The 15102-nt window shown below is 38.9% G+C and overlaps 1 protein-coding gene across 3 annotated transcripts in view; it reads right to left on the bottom strand.

The window, feature by feature from the left end:
• The window catches only part of TMEM241 (transmembrane protein 241), a 57448-nt gene that overhangs the window by 41436 nt on the left and 910 nt on the right, over nucleotides 1–15102 (bottom strand). For 2 of the 3 annotated variants that reach the window (XM_082044493.1, XM_082044494.1), the window contains exons 2-7: nucleotides 13734–13780; nucleotides 11142–11219; nucleotides 6528–6609; nucleotides 3336–3413; nucleotides 1919–1944; nucleotides 478–529 (exon numbers count right to left, since the gene is read on the bottom strand). In XM_082044493.1, the coding sequence (XP_081900619.1) occupies nucleotides 478–529; nucleotides 1919–1944; nucleotides 3336–3413; nucleotides 6528–6609; nucleotides 11142–11219; nucleotides 13734–13780 (363 nt within the window). The remainder of the gene's footprint in view (nucleotides 1–477; nucleotides 530–1918; nucleotides 1945–3335; nucleotides 3414–6527; nucleotides 6610–11141; nucleotides 11220–13733; nucleotides 13781–15102) is intronic. The other variant, XM_082044495.1, reaches the window with a different exon arrangement.

The raw sequence follows: 15102 nt of genomic DNA, 5'->3' as shown, positions 1-15102 counted from the left end.
ATTCATCCCATCTGACTTCAGATATTAACTACAGTATCTAAACCACAGATTCCAAAAGAGAAAAGCACCTCCAAGGAACAGATCTTTGCTCGGCTAAGCACTCTCTAGAGGTACCTTCTTTCTTTCTGCAGTAGCTACAGGAAGCATGTAGATTACAAAGCTAATTTAGGAACATACCGAAAGCACTTGCAGTTAATTCAAATCTAAGTGATCTGCTATAAGCCTTGTAAGAAGTTAAACCGTGGTTTCCCCAGCGACCACCTTCACCGATGAGCTGTATGTCTGCACCACTCAGAGGTTTTACCATGATGCAAAGACGTTAAAACCAGCAAGACTACAGCACGGTAACAGGCAACATTTACAATTCCTTTGCAGGAATCCCACCCTAGCTTACAAGTCAAAGCTGCATCCCCCGTGTTCTAATAAGATGTCAAACATCAAGGTCTAAGTAGAGCAGCTTTACAAAGCAGAGCTCACCTGTGTGTCACACCAAGGAAGGCACACTGCTGCTGCCAGGAGGAACAGCACACTGCGGAGAAGAGAAAAAAAGACCAAAAGCTCGTAACCTGGATTTGTTCTCTCAGCAAAGTATAGGCAATTCCACTCAATTTTACACTGACGTTTCATTTGTTTAATTTTTATTCTATATTTTAACAGTAATTTCTGCCACCAAAATTAAGTTTTACATTGTGCATTCTTCATAACTCATACACAGCGAAGTTGTATGAAAAGCAGCACAAAACATCCCAGCAGTGATAAAACCAATTTTTTTTTTGGTGTGGAATACTACTCTTCACTTGCCATCTGGCTTCCCTAGGCTGCTTCACAAAGGCAAAATTAACTGACTTGTGGCTGTGAACAGCTATACAAATGTTCTTTCATCAAGGTGAATGCCTATTGCAACAATTCCAGCAGAGGTGACTATTTAAAGTTATGTTGTAACTCCAGAACACAGAGCAAAGTGGGAGTGGGTGGTATCACACTAGCAATGGCTTAAGGACAGCACAAGTCCTCCCCTAGCTACTGAGTGGCTGAGTCAGTATTTCGACAGGCTACACTGAACACACTGATGTGGAATTTCTGTGGACTGTCATTGTTAATAATAACACACATTTGCTTTTGTAACTTATTTTCTTGCTCTCTAGGGGCATAAGAAAAGATAGAATGAAGATGATAAAAAACTGGTATCCCTGACGATAATCCAGTGGTGAAAACAAGGCCGCAGTAAGTCAAATAATGGAAACAACAGGAAGAAATTAGGAAGATGGTGCCTCTAAGTACACTAAATAATAACCCAACATTATCTGGAGCTAAAAGATTACAGAATGTAGAAGACAGCAAATATGCATTCTTCCAGGGGATGGGGGGTAGAAACGAACTTCTAATACATGACTGGCTGACTTCTGTTTGTCCCTTTCTATCTCCTTTTCGGAGCCTAAACAACTGGGGCCAAGGAGGTTTGGTAGGTTGTGTAGCTTAATATGAACTATTCTAGCAGAATTAGGTATCACTAACCTTTTATTTCTTAGGAAAGGCATTTTTTAGCTATTTTCTATCACACTAATTACCTTTCTCTTAGTGTTTAAGACTACCCACTGGAACTTCAAACCTGGTTTCCATCTCCTTTCCAAAAACATTCTTACAAGCACTGCTTTGTTATTCAGGAACACTGGCCTTCTGGCTTTTTTGTTTTTACAAGGAGACAAATATGTATCTATTTAAGCAATTGTTAAAAAAAAAAAAAAAGCAAATACATTTTGAAAATACTTAATTACTCCTATGTTGCAATTTGGGCTCACCACCCACGAGAATGTGCCTTACATTCTTCATTGTTTTGGTGTGCCATTATCTGAAGCAAATACAGAAGCTGGAGTCAAAACAAGTCTGAATCTGAATCTGAGCAGTTTTAAAAGCTTACCTACAGACTTTCAGATGAGAGGTTTGCTGTAAAAAAGAAATTATGATTAAAAAAATTAACATTTGAAAATCGTGAAATAGTGCTTTCTCCTTCCAAAAAGAGGAAAGCTATGACAGCTGATCTGACTGCACCAAACACATTAAAAATCCAGCAAGCAACATTCAACAGCCCATTACATTTGAGCACTGCTTAGCAAACGTAATCTGAAAAAAAACACAGGATTACAGATTAGCCTGCTTCAACTTGATTCATATATTCAGATTATTTACCAGCAGGTAAAACTAAAACCAGATGTGAACTTTATACCCAGTCCTCAAACTTAACTTGCACTATACCAAAACTGTGTATTGTATGTACTCAAATATTGAGTATTCTTAATTAATTGGGTACTACCCCAGCCAAATCAGCCTTGGTTTAAACTCATTAGAGTTTCCCAGTCCTTTGGTCCAAAATTGTTCCCCAGAAGCTTTCCAGCAAGACCTGTTTTTGCATTACCCCTGTCCATAGTGCTTTTGTTTTTAAAGAGAAGAGTAATAAGCATGAGAGCTAGAAGGAAGATATGAAATACTTTGACAGAGACACTAATCAGAGGACAATGCCACATGGGCATGCCATGGTACACACTGCTATGTCCCTCAGGCATAACCTTAGTGACCTCTTCAGTTTGTCAGGAGGAGCCAACCCATGCCATTTATTTGTCTTCTATATACACAACAGATGTAGTGAATGGAAGATCTCTTCCACAGTGAGCCAGAGGCCACTGTAGAAGTTACTTCTGTGATGAACGATTTCCCAGTGTTACCTCATACAACAGCTCTCTGGTCAATTAGAAAAGCATTTTATAGCCTAAAAAGAAGAATCCCCAATGCAGTTCGTGAGAAACAAACCCAGCTCTTACTAGAGGGCACAGGAAATATTCTTCTGACTTTAATAGGTGTTGGGACAAATTCTCAAGCATTCAAAATAAATCCAAAAATGCTCTGGTATTGCTGCATTTCCTGTGGAGATGTGATCTATCTATAATCACACAACACAGTAAATATATCACACTGATTAGATCTAAGGACCCAGTCCTCCTCCCTCCCATCACAAACAATGAGATCCTTACACGGGGCACGAGAAAAAGGGGCTATTAACTTTCAAAAGGAAAAACCAAGCAGGACCAAGCCAGTCTTAAAAAAGGAGATGAAACTGTCGATAGGCACTTGCAGTGTTTCATCAACTAAAGCAGAAAACATCAATATAGACACTTGCCAACAGCAAAGCTCTCTCTGGGTTTCATTAATGACTAGATATCACAGCGAGACTAGAAAAGCACGTGGCATTCATGCCCATATTAAAAGAAATTAGGTATCTTGCTACAGGGCAGTTATATCACAGGAGGTGCCTTGAATGTATCAATTAACAGATCAATTACCTCTTTCTGCACAAACTTCTGGAACCCACAGGTTATAACTTCTGCTGCGTTGTGCACGGTGAGGAACACTGGGATCGGCTGCCGTTGGGAGAGAACAGAAACAACCAAATCAACCCAGAACAGTCACACACATAGGAAGGAGCACTCCTCTTAAGTACAGCTGTTGCATATGTTTGTGGTTGCTTTGTTTTGGTTTGGTTGTAAACTGTAAACCCATGCTACATCTCCTAAAAGGGACTTAGACTCATTCCAATCACTATTACATGGCACAGGCATCTTTAGATGCAGACCATGCTTGCTGCTCCTCCTGCTTTCAAACACTCAGTTGGTTTGCTTGTACACAGCTACCTCGGTGAGATTTGCACCAGGTTTCTGCCTCTAGTTTTGCCTCTCTTCAAATATCTGCAGCCTCCACGGTAAACAGTTCTCATTATTTTTCCTATCTCTGTCTACTGGTACTAAGAATACAGTGTGACTCCTAGCAACAAAATTATGGGCAAGATGATTTCAAGTGATTTCTTTCAGTTACTGCGAGGAAGAGCTGCCAGAAATTAGCATAGAAATATAGTAGTTCATACACGAGCGATGCTGAAATCATACCCAGTGAGGTATCTGGACACCATCCCAACATGAAATCATTAGGAAACAAACCCCAATGATAGCAATTGTGAATCAAACACCCATCGCCCCAGGCAAAACCAACCAGAATTAGTGGTTCATAATACTTCCTCTAAAGCAGATCTATGGTCTCTCAGCTGAAATAGAAGCAATTCTCTACTCCAATTAAGATAATCTAAAGACTAAGGCAGTTTTAAGAAGCAGTATTTCCCCACTTGTGTATAGTATTTAAATCACAGAAGTAGAGAATGAGTTAACTTCTCAGTGATGTCCATGCCTTTTAAGTATCAGGTGATATAAGCAGCAAATACCTCTTAAATTTGATTTTGTTTTCAGAAATCTGGATTTTTTCTCATTTTCCTTTTCATTCCCATAAAGCTGGATAAGCATCGCTAATTAAATATTTTAAGTCATAATGACTACTTGGGTGTATCCATAAACTTAACAGTTACACCAAGATAACTTTTAACACCTCTAAATTACCAAGGAATGAAAAAAATCACACAAACACAACTGGCATGACGTTGTCAGTCCCAGCTTCAAAGGTTCTGAAAAACAATTCTCAATCCCATTGCTGGACAACTGAGAACAAAAAAACAGAAGTATCTAACAGCATTCTGAGCCTGACACAGTAATAGGACATACAAGAAAAAAACACAAGTTGACAGCAGAATTTACATTCTTCCTTTTGAGAATGCAATTTGTTGGGTTTTTCTTTCCTTCCTCCTGCTTTTGGCTCTTCCAAGTGTGTTTTGGAGCCAAGAATGGCTCCAGTTTGCCTAGCCCAGTTAAACTTCTCCATATGTCTATTGTCTTTGATGTGAGTATTTCTTAAATTTCTGAGTGGGCTTAATGCTTACAAAAAGCAAGGTTTACTGGTTGGGCAGACAGGGAGAACAGACTCGGTACAAACCTCCCCTCGCAGCTCTGCATACTTTTGTTAATGTATCACAGTCCGGAGCGAAGCAGCGCTTCTCCAGCTCCAGCCCTGACCTCCTGGGCAGGGGAGGCTGCCAGCACCTCTAAGGAGAGGCACAAAGAGAAATTAAGATTATCACCCTGCCAGTATACAGGAGTGTTTGAAAGTGGGTCTCCTTGGATTTGATCAAAAAAAAAGCGTACATAATTTTCTGCTTTAAGAATAAACCCACTCAATTCAAATACACTGCTGAGGTGAGCCAGTTCAGGTAGACGTTTGGGAAAGTCTATTTTCCTTCTCACTGTGTCATAAAATTGTTGTATGCAAAGTTATTATAAGTAAAGCTTCTATGTAGGATTGAATTTAGCCCCAGTACGAGGCATTGCTCATAACTATGGCCTGAGGCTACTTGTCCTTTTGTCTATCCTCCTAAAATGGCCACAGAACTAGGCCTCTAAATCCCCACTCATGTACAACAAAAAGCCATTCAGAAATGGGAGATGCACCTTAAGAGAGGTCTGGGATACAAATCAAAACCATCCACAGCCGCTCTGCCACTCCAGTGCATCTCACTCTTGAATGATCAGAGCAGGGACAGGAGGGAAACGGGGTGACTTAGGGATGAATAGGAAGTAAGAAGAAATAGCAGAGAGGATGCAATTCATACCTCCTCCACCTCCCAGGTGAGCAGACAGAAAAGATGCTGCCACAAAGACAGGGCTCTCCTTAGGGATCTTTGTTCAGTTTACACCAAGGAAGCCCAATGGAACTTGATTTAACAAGGAGCTAAGAGGAAATAAATCCAATCACCCCCAGACAGAGCTGATCTGGAGGCACTGGGCTTCTGAGCACATGCCTGTGCTTCCCAAACCCCACTCAGGTCCAAGATGAGGCCCCCAGCCTTGTTTGTCGGGACAGAGACCTGTCTTTTTCTGCCCTACCTCTCCACTGGGATGTGCAAGGGATCACTACAAGCAAAATCTTGTCAAAAATTCCCTTCCTGGGGCTTAGGAGCTGGCCCCAGAGTTACATTAAGATGCATTGACAGAATGCAGAAGGGAACTAGTGCAGAATCTGGCCTTGCAGACTGCATAAGAGCAGTAAAGCATTGCTGGTTTTTAAAAATTCACATCACCTTTATTTTTTATTTTAAACAAAGACTATATCATTTAAGTAAAAAGCATTCAACTTCAGTGAAAGTAGATTCAATATCCTCTTTCCAACCTTCAATTTATTTTTTTTTCAAATCCTGGAAAGCATCAGAAGCCTCTCACTGAAATGATCTTCATCCTTTTCCTGGAAGGATTTCTCACAGGCCCATTCCCCTTTTACAAAACTACAGCTAGTAACTTCTTACAGCTTCTCCCCTACTTGCACAATTCAGACCACTGAGAATCTGTTCTCAAAACATGAAGGGCTCTGGAGAAATGCTGAGTGCTTTGGACTGTCACAGAGATGCTTTTGGATACTGCTCCACACTGTGCAGGATTGGACCACTGCTCTAGCACCATTAATGGGTTATGTATTATTTAAACCCCTCCTCCCTTCCTTCCTCTCAACCCAGGAACAGCATTAAACACCTTGTATGAAGCAAATGTTTTTTGCTCATAAAGTACAGGTAATAAAGAACCAACTTCTACTTGTGCTTTTCTTACCAATCTAGACAGTGCCCTAGAGCCAGCATAAATAATGCCAACAAACAGTACTGAAGCAGGAAGCCAAGACAGGATTTCAGACCTGTGAAAACAATTAAAATCCCATTACTTCACCACATTCTGTTTACATACAGCCAGCAACAGTGGCTTCAAAGGAATATAATAATATGTATATATGTACATGTATTTCAAGGGTGTGCATATTAAATTCATTGTCCAATTGTTCAGTATTCCTCTCATGCAGTCTGAGACAGATATTAGTTCCTATCTGAGGTTAGATGAAGTGACTATCTGCAGATATATTTCCTTTCTTTTACTTATTCCCTGGCTTCTATCACTCCAGAAGTGTTTGTGTCATGGAAATTACTCCTATTGATTTTAAGGAAGAGAAATTTCAGCTAATTTCCTTGATGCACTGTAAAAGGAAGAAAAACTGACAAATGAAGGCATAAAATGGCGTACTTGCACAGACAGCACACATTTTCACTATGTACAAATACACTTACCCACCCACACATTCATTTCTCAGCCAGATTTACAAAGAAATTCTTCCTAAAGATCAGATTGTCTCTGTGGGAGCCTGTCTCTTGAGATTTCCTAATGATACTCCTCTGACTAAGCCAAACTCCTAGAGGCAGTTTGACAACTAATGGAGGAATGAAGTCATCGCAGATTGAGCTGATATTTTTTTCAGCCATGGTTATTGCAGGAGGGTCAGGTTTCAGTTCTGAGAAGGAGCTTGAGAATTTGCACTTTTCCTTTTTTTTGATCTTGGTATTTAAGGGGAAAAATAGATTGGGTAGGTAGCAAATTTCAGAGAGAATAATGTAAGATTTTGAGCAAGGGAGGACAGGAGTAGCAGTGATCTAAAGTCCTGCTCCAAAGGCTTCCCAGGACCGAAGACACTGCTACCCCCATTCACTCTTCCTAAGCTTCGAACTAAAGTCAAGAAAATGTGAGTGAATAATGCTGGTTCTCAAAATGAAACCAAATTGCTTGTAGTTCCTTAATTTGGATTACACTTGCAGCTAACATGTAAGAGTTAAAACGTAATTATAGGTACCACACTTCATGGAACGCAAGAAAAACAGACCACTAAACAATGAAATCAGAACAGTCTGAATGAAGATAAAACATGCCAAAATATTCATGTAAATACAGACCAAAACTGCACATTTTCTCTTTGTTTTATATATATAATTTTCTAAGAGACTTGATAAAAAACCCAGGGTAAGGAAAATAGAGTAATCTTTAGATCCTTTCACTGGCAGAAATATTTGCTCTGTTTTTTGGGGTAGCCACCATCATTTTTTATACAAACACTGTTTCTTTTAAGGTTATTGACTTCAGCTGCAGCTTCATCAAGATGGGGATCTAAAACTGTCATACCTCCTTACCAACAAAAATAGCCCCATCCTATTGGAACTGAAACAAATGGAAGAAAGGGGGGAGGGGAGAAAAGAAAGGAGGGCTGGGAAGATGAAAGGAACATACAATGAAAACCGAATTTTCATTTAGAACATAAAAGTGTCACTCTTTCATGTTCCCCACCATTAAATTCTAGGAATCCCAAATATATCTTCATCTCAAATGCAACACTGCAAAGTGCAATGGAAAAGGACTTCAAATGCCTTTCCTGTGATGTAAGGGTAGAAGTTTATGCTGCCAAGTGGAAATTTCAGGACTGCAAAAGAATGCATGGATGTTTGATGTAATGTGTCAGCACCAACAATCTGTCTTGTATGTAAACCAATTAGTAGCTTCTTATGTTGGCAATACAGTGATATACAGGCAAAACAGGAAAGCTCAGCAACATAAAAGAACTGATGAGTTTGTGGTGGTTAAGGGTACATTCAAAGCCCACTTCAGTCAATGGGTAGCTTCCCCTAAACCACACTTTGGAGCTTTGGTTTAAGCAAGGCTCTAAGTCTGGGGTATAAAACCCATTGTCACTGTGAGCCACATCAGCCTCATGGTTGCCTTCAAAGGGCCAAATGTAATTTTAGGACTGAATAATTGTAACTACTCCTACATGGGCTGATGTGGCCCCCGGTGACAATGAGTTTGACACCCCTGCTCTAAGCTGCTGCTTAGTTGTTGGGAAAACTCATGTGCTATGACAAATATCAACCAGAACACACAGGACTTATGGTGCATACCAGGACAGGGAGAAGCTGGGCAGCAGATCTCAGCACTAGAAGCTTTGTGCAGATGCTGCACATATTGCTCTGCCCTCCTTTGCTTTGGATACAAGCCTTTGGATACAAGCCCTTGCTTTGGATACAAGTTTTGCAGACAGACAGTCACCATTCACCCCTTAGAAGCAACAATGATGGTGACAAAGTCCCTCACAACTGGGAGTACTGGGGGGAAGCAAATGAAAAGCAGGATATCCACAAAAACTAAGAGAAATTACTCTAGGTAAAATGTTTTTGTTTGGTCTTTATCTTGAAGTTAGCATTCATGACCTCAGAAAAAAAGGTGAAGGTCTCTATGTAATAAAATCATTCTGCTGAGACACTTTGGGATAGCCTGAACTAGCTCAGAAAGACTATGAGATCAGTCCACTTGACAGAAATACTGAGATTTTTGTGGAAACAAACAAACAAATGGGTGGCAGTTTATTATTTGAAGCATGACAAGACCAGGGACTAGACACGGTATTCTTACATATCCCAAACATGCACCAAGAAAAAAAAAAAAAGAAAAAAAAGAAAAAGAAAAATCACCTTTGGAAATGGAAGGAGGGAAGCAGCTTGAGTAGAAGTGGTACACAGAAGCTTTGAGATATTCTGTTTATCTGTTGGGGAGTTTTTTGGTTGTCTTGGGGGCATTTTTTTGTCCTTTGGTTTGTTTGTTTTTTGTTTGCTTTGGTTTGGTTTTATTACAGGAGATACACGCTCCAACTCCAGTTCAGCAAAGCATTACAGCACGTGCTTAATTCTTCTTCTAAAGACAGACAGATTTAAACTTATGCTCCAGTAGCTGGCTGAATTATAGCCAAAACATGTCAATTCATTCTGGTAATTTAATTCAGTCTATTCTAGAAAAGGCATTCCGGATTAGCTGAACGAATGATGAGGTTTCTGATGATTTATCTTAATCACTTTTCCTATAGTGTGCTGACATCTAGTGGCTTGAAATCAAAACATGAACTAATTTTTCACCTAAACCTTTCTTAGATAAAAACATCCCCTTTGACAGCAGAAAATGGTTCTTATCCAGTATTTTCTTTAATGTCTTCAGAGTTTTGAAAAAATAAAAATATCTTTTCCAAGCTGGAAAAAAATATTCAACTTCTTTAATTTCATGATTTAAAGCAAAAGTAATAATCTAGTGATGAAAAGCTGAAGTAAAAAGGACATTATTGATGGTTGTATTCCTTTGTCCTTTAGACTGTACTGTGAAGACAAAGCCTGCATAAACAATATATGTTTTATAATAATGTATATGTATCAATAACTGTCACTAAAGCAAGGTTTGGACCCAAATCCTGCCTCTACCAATATCAATGACAGCTTTTACATCAATATCCTCATTTTATCAATGCTGTTGATAAAAGATAGGAAGTTAAATTCTGTTTCCATTTACAACTTGACTAAAGTTTCAGTGGTGATGTAGTCACTTGCACGGACATGAAAACAGAACTAAGCCTGCTTCTTCTGACATACAAACAGAACTTCATTCCAAATGAGGAGATTCAGTTTTGCAAGACAACTGTTTGAAACCCAAACAGAAAATTCATCAGTTGTCATTTACTTATACAGAATCACTGAGAAAAGTTACATTAGAAGGGCACTCTGGCAGTTGCCCAGTCCAATCCTCTCCAGCTTCTGAGTCAAGTCACATTACACTGGTCATTGTCCAGTAAAGTTTTGAATATCTCCAGAGACAAAGATTCAACAATTGCTGTGGGCATATGTCTTCTAAATTATAATATTTTGCAAAATAAAAAAGATATGCCACATTTCATACCACAGAATGGATCCACCTGAGCAGAGTGCAGTGTGCTGGATGACTCTTCTGAGTTGCCGTCACACTCAGTTCAAGCAGGTGACCTTTGTCTACAAAGCACCTTTTAATTTGGAGTTTTATTATTATGCCAATCCTGCACTGCAATGGCTGCTCTTGCTGTGTGGCTATAAATGCTGGAGTTAGGCAAGGGTGAGTGATTCCCATTTATAGGATACGTTTCTTAGAGAAAGATGACATTTGTGGACTTCACTGCACTGGGGTTTTGGAGAAGGGTGTGTCAATGCTCTTAACTAACATTACTAAGGTTTCTCTTATAATACTATAAAATACTCCAGGGAAGAGATGTGGACAGATGGCTGAATAAGTTATCCTTTTAGTTTTCATGAATGGCTATGCTTTTTCGATTGTCTTACCAAAGTTAAACTGAATCCACTTAATATTAGTAATCAGTTAAAATATGTGTCACTGAACATTCATTAGACCAAACCACAAGATCTCTCCTATACCTGTGAAACAGACCACATACATGCACCCTGACTTATATTTTAGCAAGTTCCTAACTTCCACAACCAACCTAACTATGTCATAATGCAGCTACAGAAAATAAGCATTTAGCAGCTACTGAAAACCCCACGGTACCTTGAACACAAGTTTATCTCCACCCAGCCCAGCTTCCATGAGACATGAAGCAGAAGTCCACCCACTAATGTCTGCCACCTGAAATAGAAACAAAACAGCACCTCTTAATTCTTTATCCTTTTTAACCACGTGGAGCATGACCTTAGAATCCACAGAATTTCTCACAGTACGCTCATGACTCTAGTTATCTACCATTTCTCTAGGTTTCCAGGCATGCCATTATTCCTCTTTGAATCTTTCATTTTTGTGGGCCTTAATTTCCTCCAAATTCTTTAATAGTCTGGTTCTCCCACCTCTTGTTTCAAATGCTTTGTAAATTACCATTTACCACAATTACTTTAGTCATGTTACTGAATCCAAATGTTATCATCCCTTCCCACATAAGGTTTACAATAATAATAGTGATGCTACAGTCATGATGATCTGAAGATGCAAGTGAGATAAAGTTTGTGACAAGAGATTAATATATTTTTATACATAAACTGTTACTGTTAGAACAAATAAACAATATTTCAGGATTCAAAGAATCGTTTCAGCTGAAATAATAAGCCCCAAGGATGACGTGTGTAGCCCTAGTAGTTTCAAATGTTAGCTCTGTGACTTCCCATGGTTATTTGTGCTGGGTTTAGATTATAAACTTCCTCAAACTCAGAACACTTTCTTGCCCCCCGCTACAACTTGCGTAGGAAGCATCAAGTGTCATCAACAATAACACCATTATGCTGCATAAACCTCTGACTCAAAGCCTCTAAAGAAAACATCTTTACAGCCAGATAACCTTGCACATAAACCACAATTCTGTGGTTTTCTCATTGACAAGGTATGTAACAATTACACACATTCTGCACTGACTTAACTGACTTATACTACCATAAAGGCATTCCTTAGTCTATTATGGACATAGTATGTAAGGCCTTAGAAATGCTTGCAGATAACTTAAAACTAGTAGTGATGCACACAGTTTTTAAGCTTTAAAATAAGTTATTAGCTTCCTTCTTCCTTAAGATAGTGGTTTTCAGAGAGGTGTTTCATGATCCTTAAGGGAAAATCCTTGAATATCTAGCACAGTTCAGACAGAGATACTGTACTACAGTGTTAAATCACATTAACATCTGTAACAACTAGAGAAGTAGTTTTATTTATTATTCCCATTCACTGCAATGCATTTAAGAAAGTTTTTAAAATCTCTCTCACACATAGACAAATAAACAAATATTCACTCTATGCAGCATTACATACAGTTGGGCAGTGTCAGAAAAGGGTGAGCTCATTGTCCACATGGATATGATGAATAGTCAATGCTATTATCACTTCACCTTTTTTTAGATTAAGAGCATACAAGAGCTCAAAAGCCAGGTATCCCTGATGTTTGATGCCCTATTCCAAGCCAGTGATTAATTCCCATAATCTTTATTGTAAAGGATTTCCTCTTGTCTCAGGTTTTAAGGACAGAAGTTGAAGTTAGTAACAGTTCCAGATGCTTAGCTCTATGAAATATAGTCTTAAATTACACAGAGAACAAAACCAATGACAATGAACAGTGTGAACTGAGTCTAACACACTTTTCTTCCTTTGCTCATCTGTCATAGCTCTAAATGAAAGTGCATCTGAGCCACTTAATAATTTTCAGGGAAATGTCACCTTTTAAAATCCAGAACTTACAGAAAAAGATTAAGATGCTGAGATGCATTTCCAAATAGTAGAAAAAGGAAGTAGCTGTGGTAACACAGATGCCATAAGGCAGTTGCTTGCCACTGAAATATGCTTTTTTACTCTTGATTTACCGCATTTGTATTTTACATACATTACTCAAAACCCTTTCCCCATACTTAAGAAAGTATTCATCATATACTTAATAGAGCTGTGTTCACTTAAAGAAAATGGAGATTCCCAAGGCAGTTATTCTTAAAATCATCAGAGTCCTGTGGCTGCAAGTCAGGCAAAAATATAAACCATGCTGAGCAGTAGTAAAGGAATTAAATATATCCAATGTCTGTGGATTTTCTATTATCTCAAAAGAACAAATGGGTGAAGTCTTGACTCTAAGAGGCCAGATTTTCACTAAATGTCTCTCAAAATATTAACAGCACTGAAGGTATATTTGGATACTTGACAAAACACTAAATTTCTCATTATGATCATTAAGATATGACAGTGACTTGTGATGCAGAGCTACAACAAAGGCTAAGCATGAAAATAAGGAACATAGTAATTGTATGAGCCTGAGATGGGTTTAAGGTTGTTTTTCATTAGCACAGTGAAAGAATACATTGCAACTGCACGTTATCCATGAGTGCCATTTCCAAATAAGACAGGCTGTATTATACTACTTTTCTATGCTGAATCATAAGACTTTCAGAAAAATGAGAAATTATGGAGGCTATTTATTTTAATTACATCACCATTATGACGTTTAAAAATTAACAAAGACACATTAATGAATGATTTACTAAGGCTTCATAAAGTATGTTCCCTAGACTGTAAAAGCCAGTAATGACAAGAGGTACTAAAGTTAGTTTCAGCATGGAACAGTAAGACACTTACTGATTAAAGCAATTTTTCAAGCAACTGTATTCTTAAAACGGTACTTACCCTTGAAAAAGGGTAGGGTAGGTAAAATTCAGGACAGACAGGACATACTGGAAAACAAATACCAAATTAATGGACATCAAACACCCACAGCATTTTAACATTAACAAACAATCATGAGAGCAACAAAACACAAAAATTTTCTACCAAAATAAAGAAAAATTAAAAAGACAACTACAAAAAATTGTGATTTCTCTTTCCAAGCCAGAACTGCTGGATGCTGCCCCGGTCACTGTGGAAGTTATCAGACACACATGACTGGACACACTGAACGATGGAGAGAAGGCTACCTTCTGCATTGCTCATTCACTTTCTGAGCACACTCCATGCATTGCACTGAATGGGAAAAGGATGAAACAGAACAAAAAGACACTAGCAGTTGTAAATTAAAATCATATCATACAGCAGAGGCAACCTTTGGCAGAATCAAGACCTGTAATCTTAATATAATGATTAATTCATCTTACAGACCTAACATTCTGTACACACAGCATTTTGTGTAAAACATTAAGCAGTCCATAAAGCCCTTTGGAGATGCAATAAATGGGGGGGGGGGGGGAAAGCAAAGCCTCTGTGTTGTTGCTTTATTATGCTTTGTCAGGGTCTGCAACTATGCATGCTAGTGTCCTGTCCCACCATATATGTACATATGCAAATAAAAGGCAGAAATACATACACCTTTCAATATGTATATCAGGATCTAACAACTATTTCTGCAAAGAAGAAGAATGACTGAAGCTTTCTCAGAGGAAAGGAAAGGTACCTGCCATTCCTTCCAGAAGCCAGCAGAAGCTGTCAATGGCAAAAGCCGAAAGCTTTCAACAGAGAGGAAACTGTGCTGAGCACTTTGCAAGGTCCAGTTTTTAGGTGTGAGGGGTGCCACTAAGAATCTGGTATCAATATGCAGAGCATGTTGATTCACAAAAGCTCATGTTACACATACGTTTATCACAACTGCCACATGGGTTTTAAATAAGGAGGATATACCTGCACATGCCCATACCCCTGTTCGCATTTACATACCACCTGCAACAACTGAGAGATCTATATTCTGGTTATTTTTACTACACTAAAACCTCCATTCAGGTTTGAAAATGGAGGCCCTATGTCAAGGTACTTCCAACCTCCACTCAAGTAGAGTGAAGCCAAGTGCCTTTTCCAATGTATGATGCAATCTGGCAGCTCTTCTCACCCCTCTCTGTTTAACTAATCCCTCTTCCCAGCTGTCTGTCAAATCACATGCATTAGCTCTCCCTACAAACTTTGTTTCAAACCTGGACTTCAGTCTGCTTCTGGGCATCCTTAATGGCAAGTACACCTTGGAACAGAAACCAGTGGCCAGTGCTGAGACTTTATTTTCACCTCCAAAATC

Source organism: Streptopelia decaocto, assembly GCF_964273445.1.
Source record: "Streptopelia decaocto genome assembly, chromosome: 2".
Classification (NCBI taxonomy): Eukaryota; Metazoa; Chordata; class Aves; order Columbiformes; family Columbidae; genus Streptopelia; species Streptopelia decaocto.
Note: the sequence above shows the minus strand (reverse complement) of the source record. Positions and strands in the feature narration are given on the sequence as shown.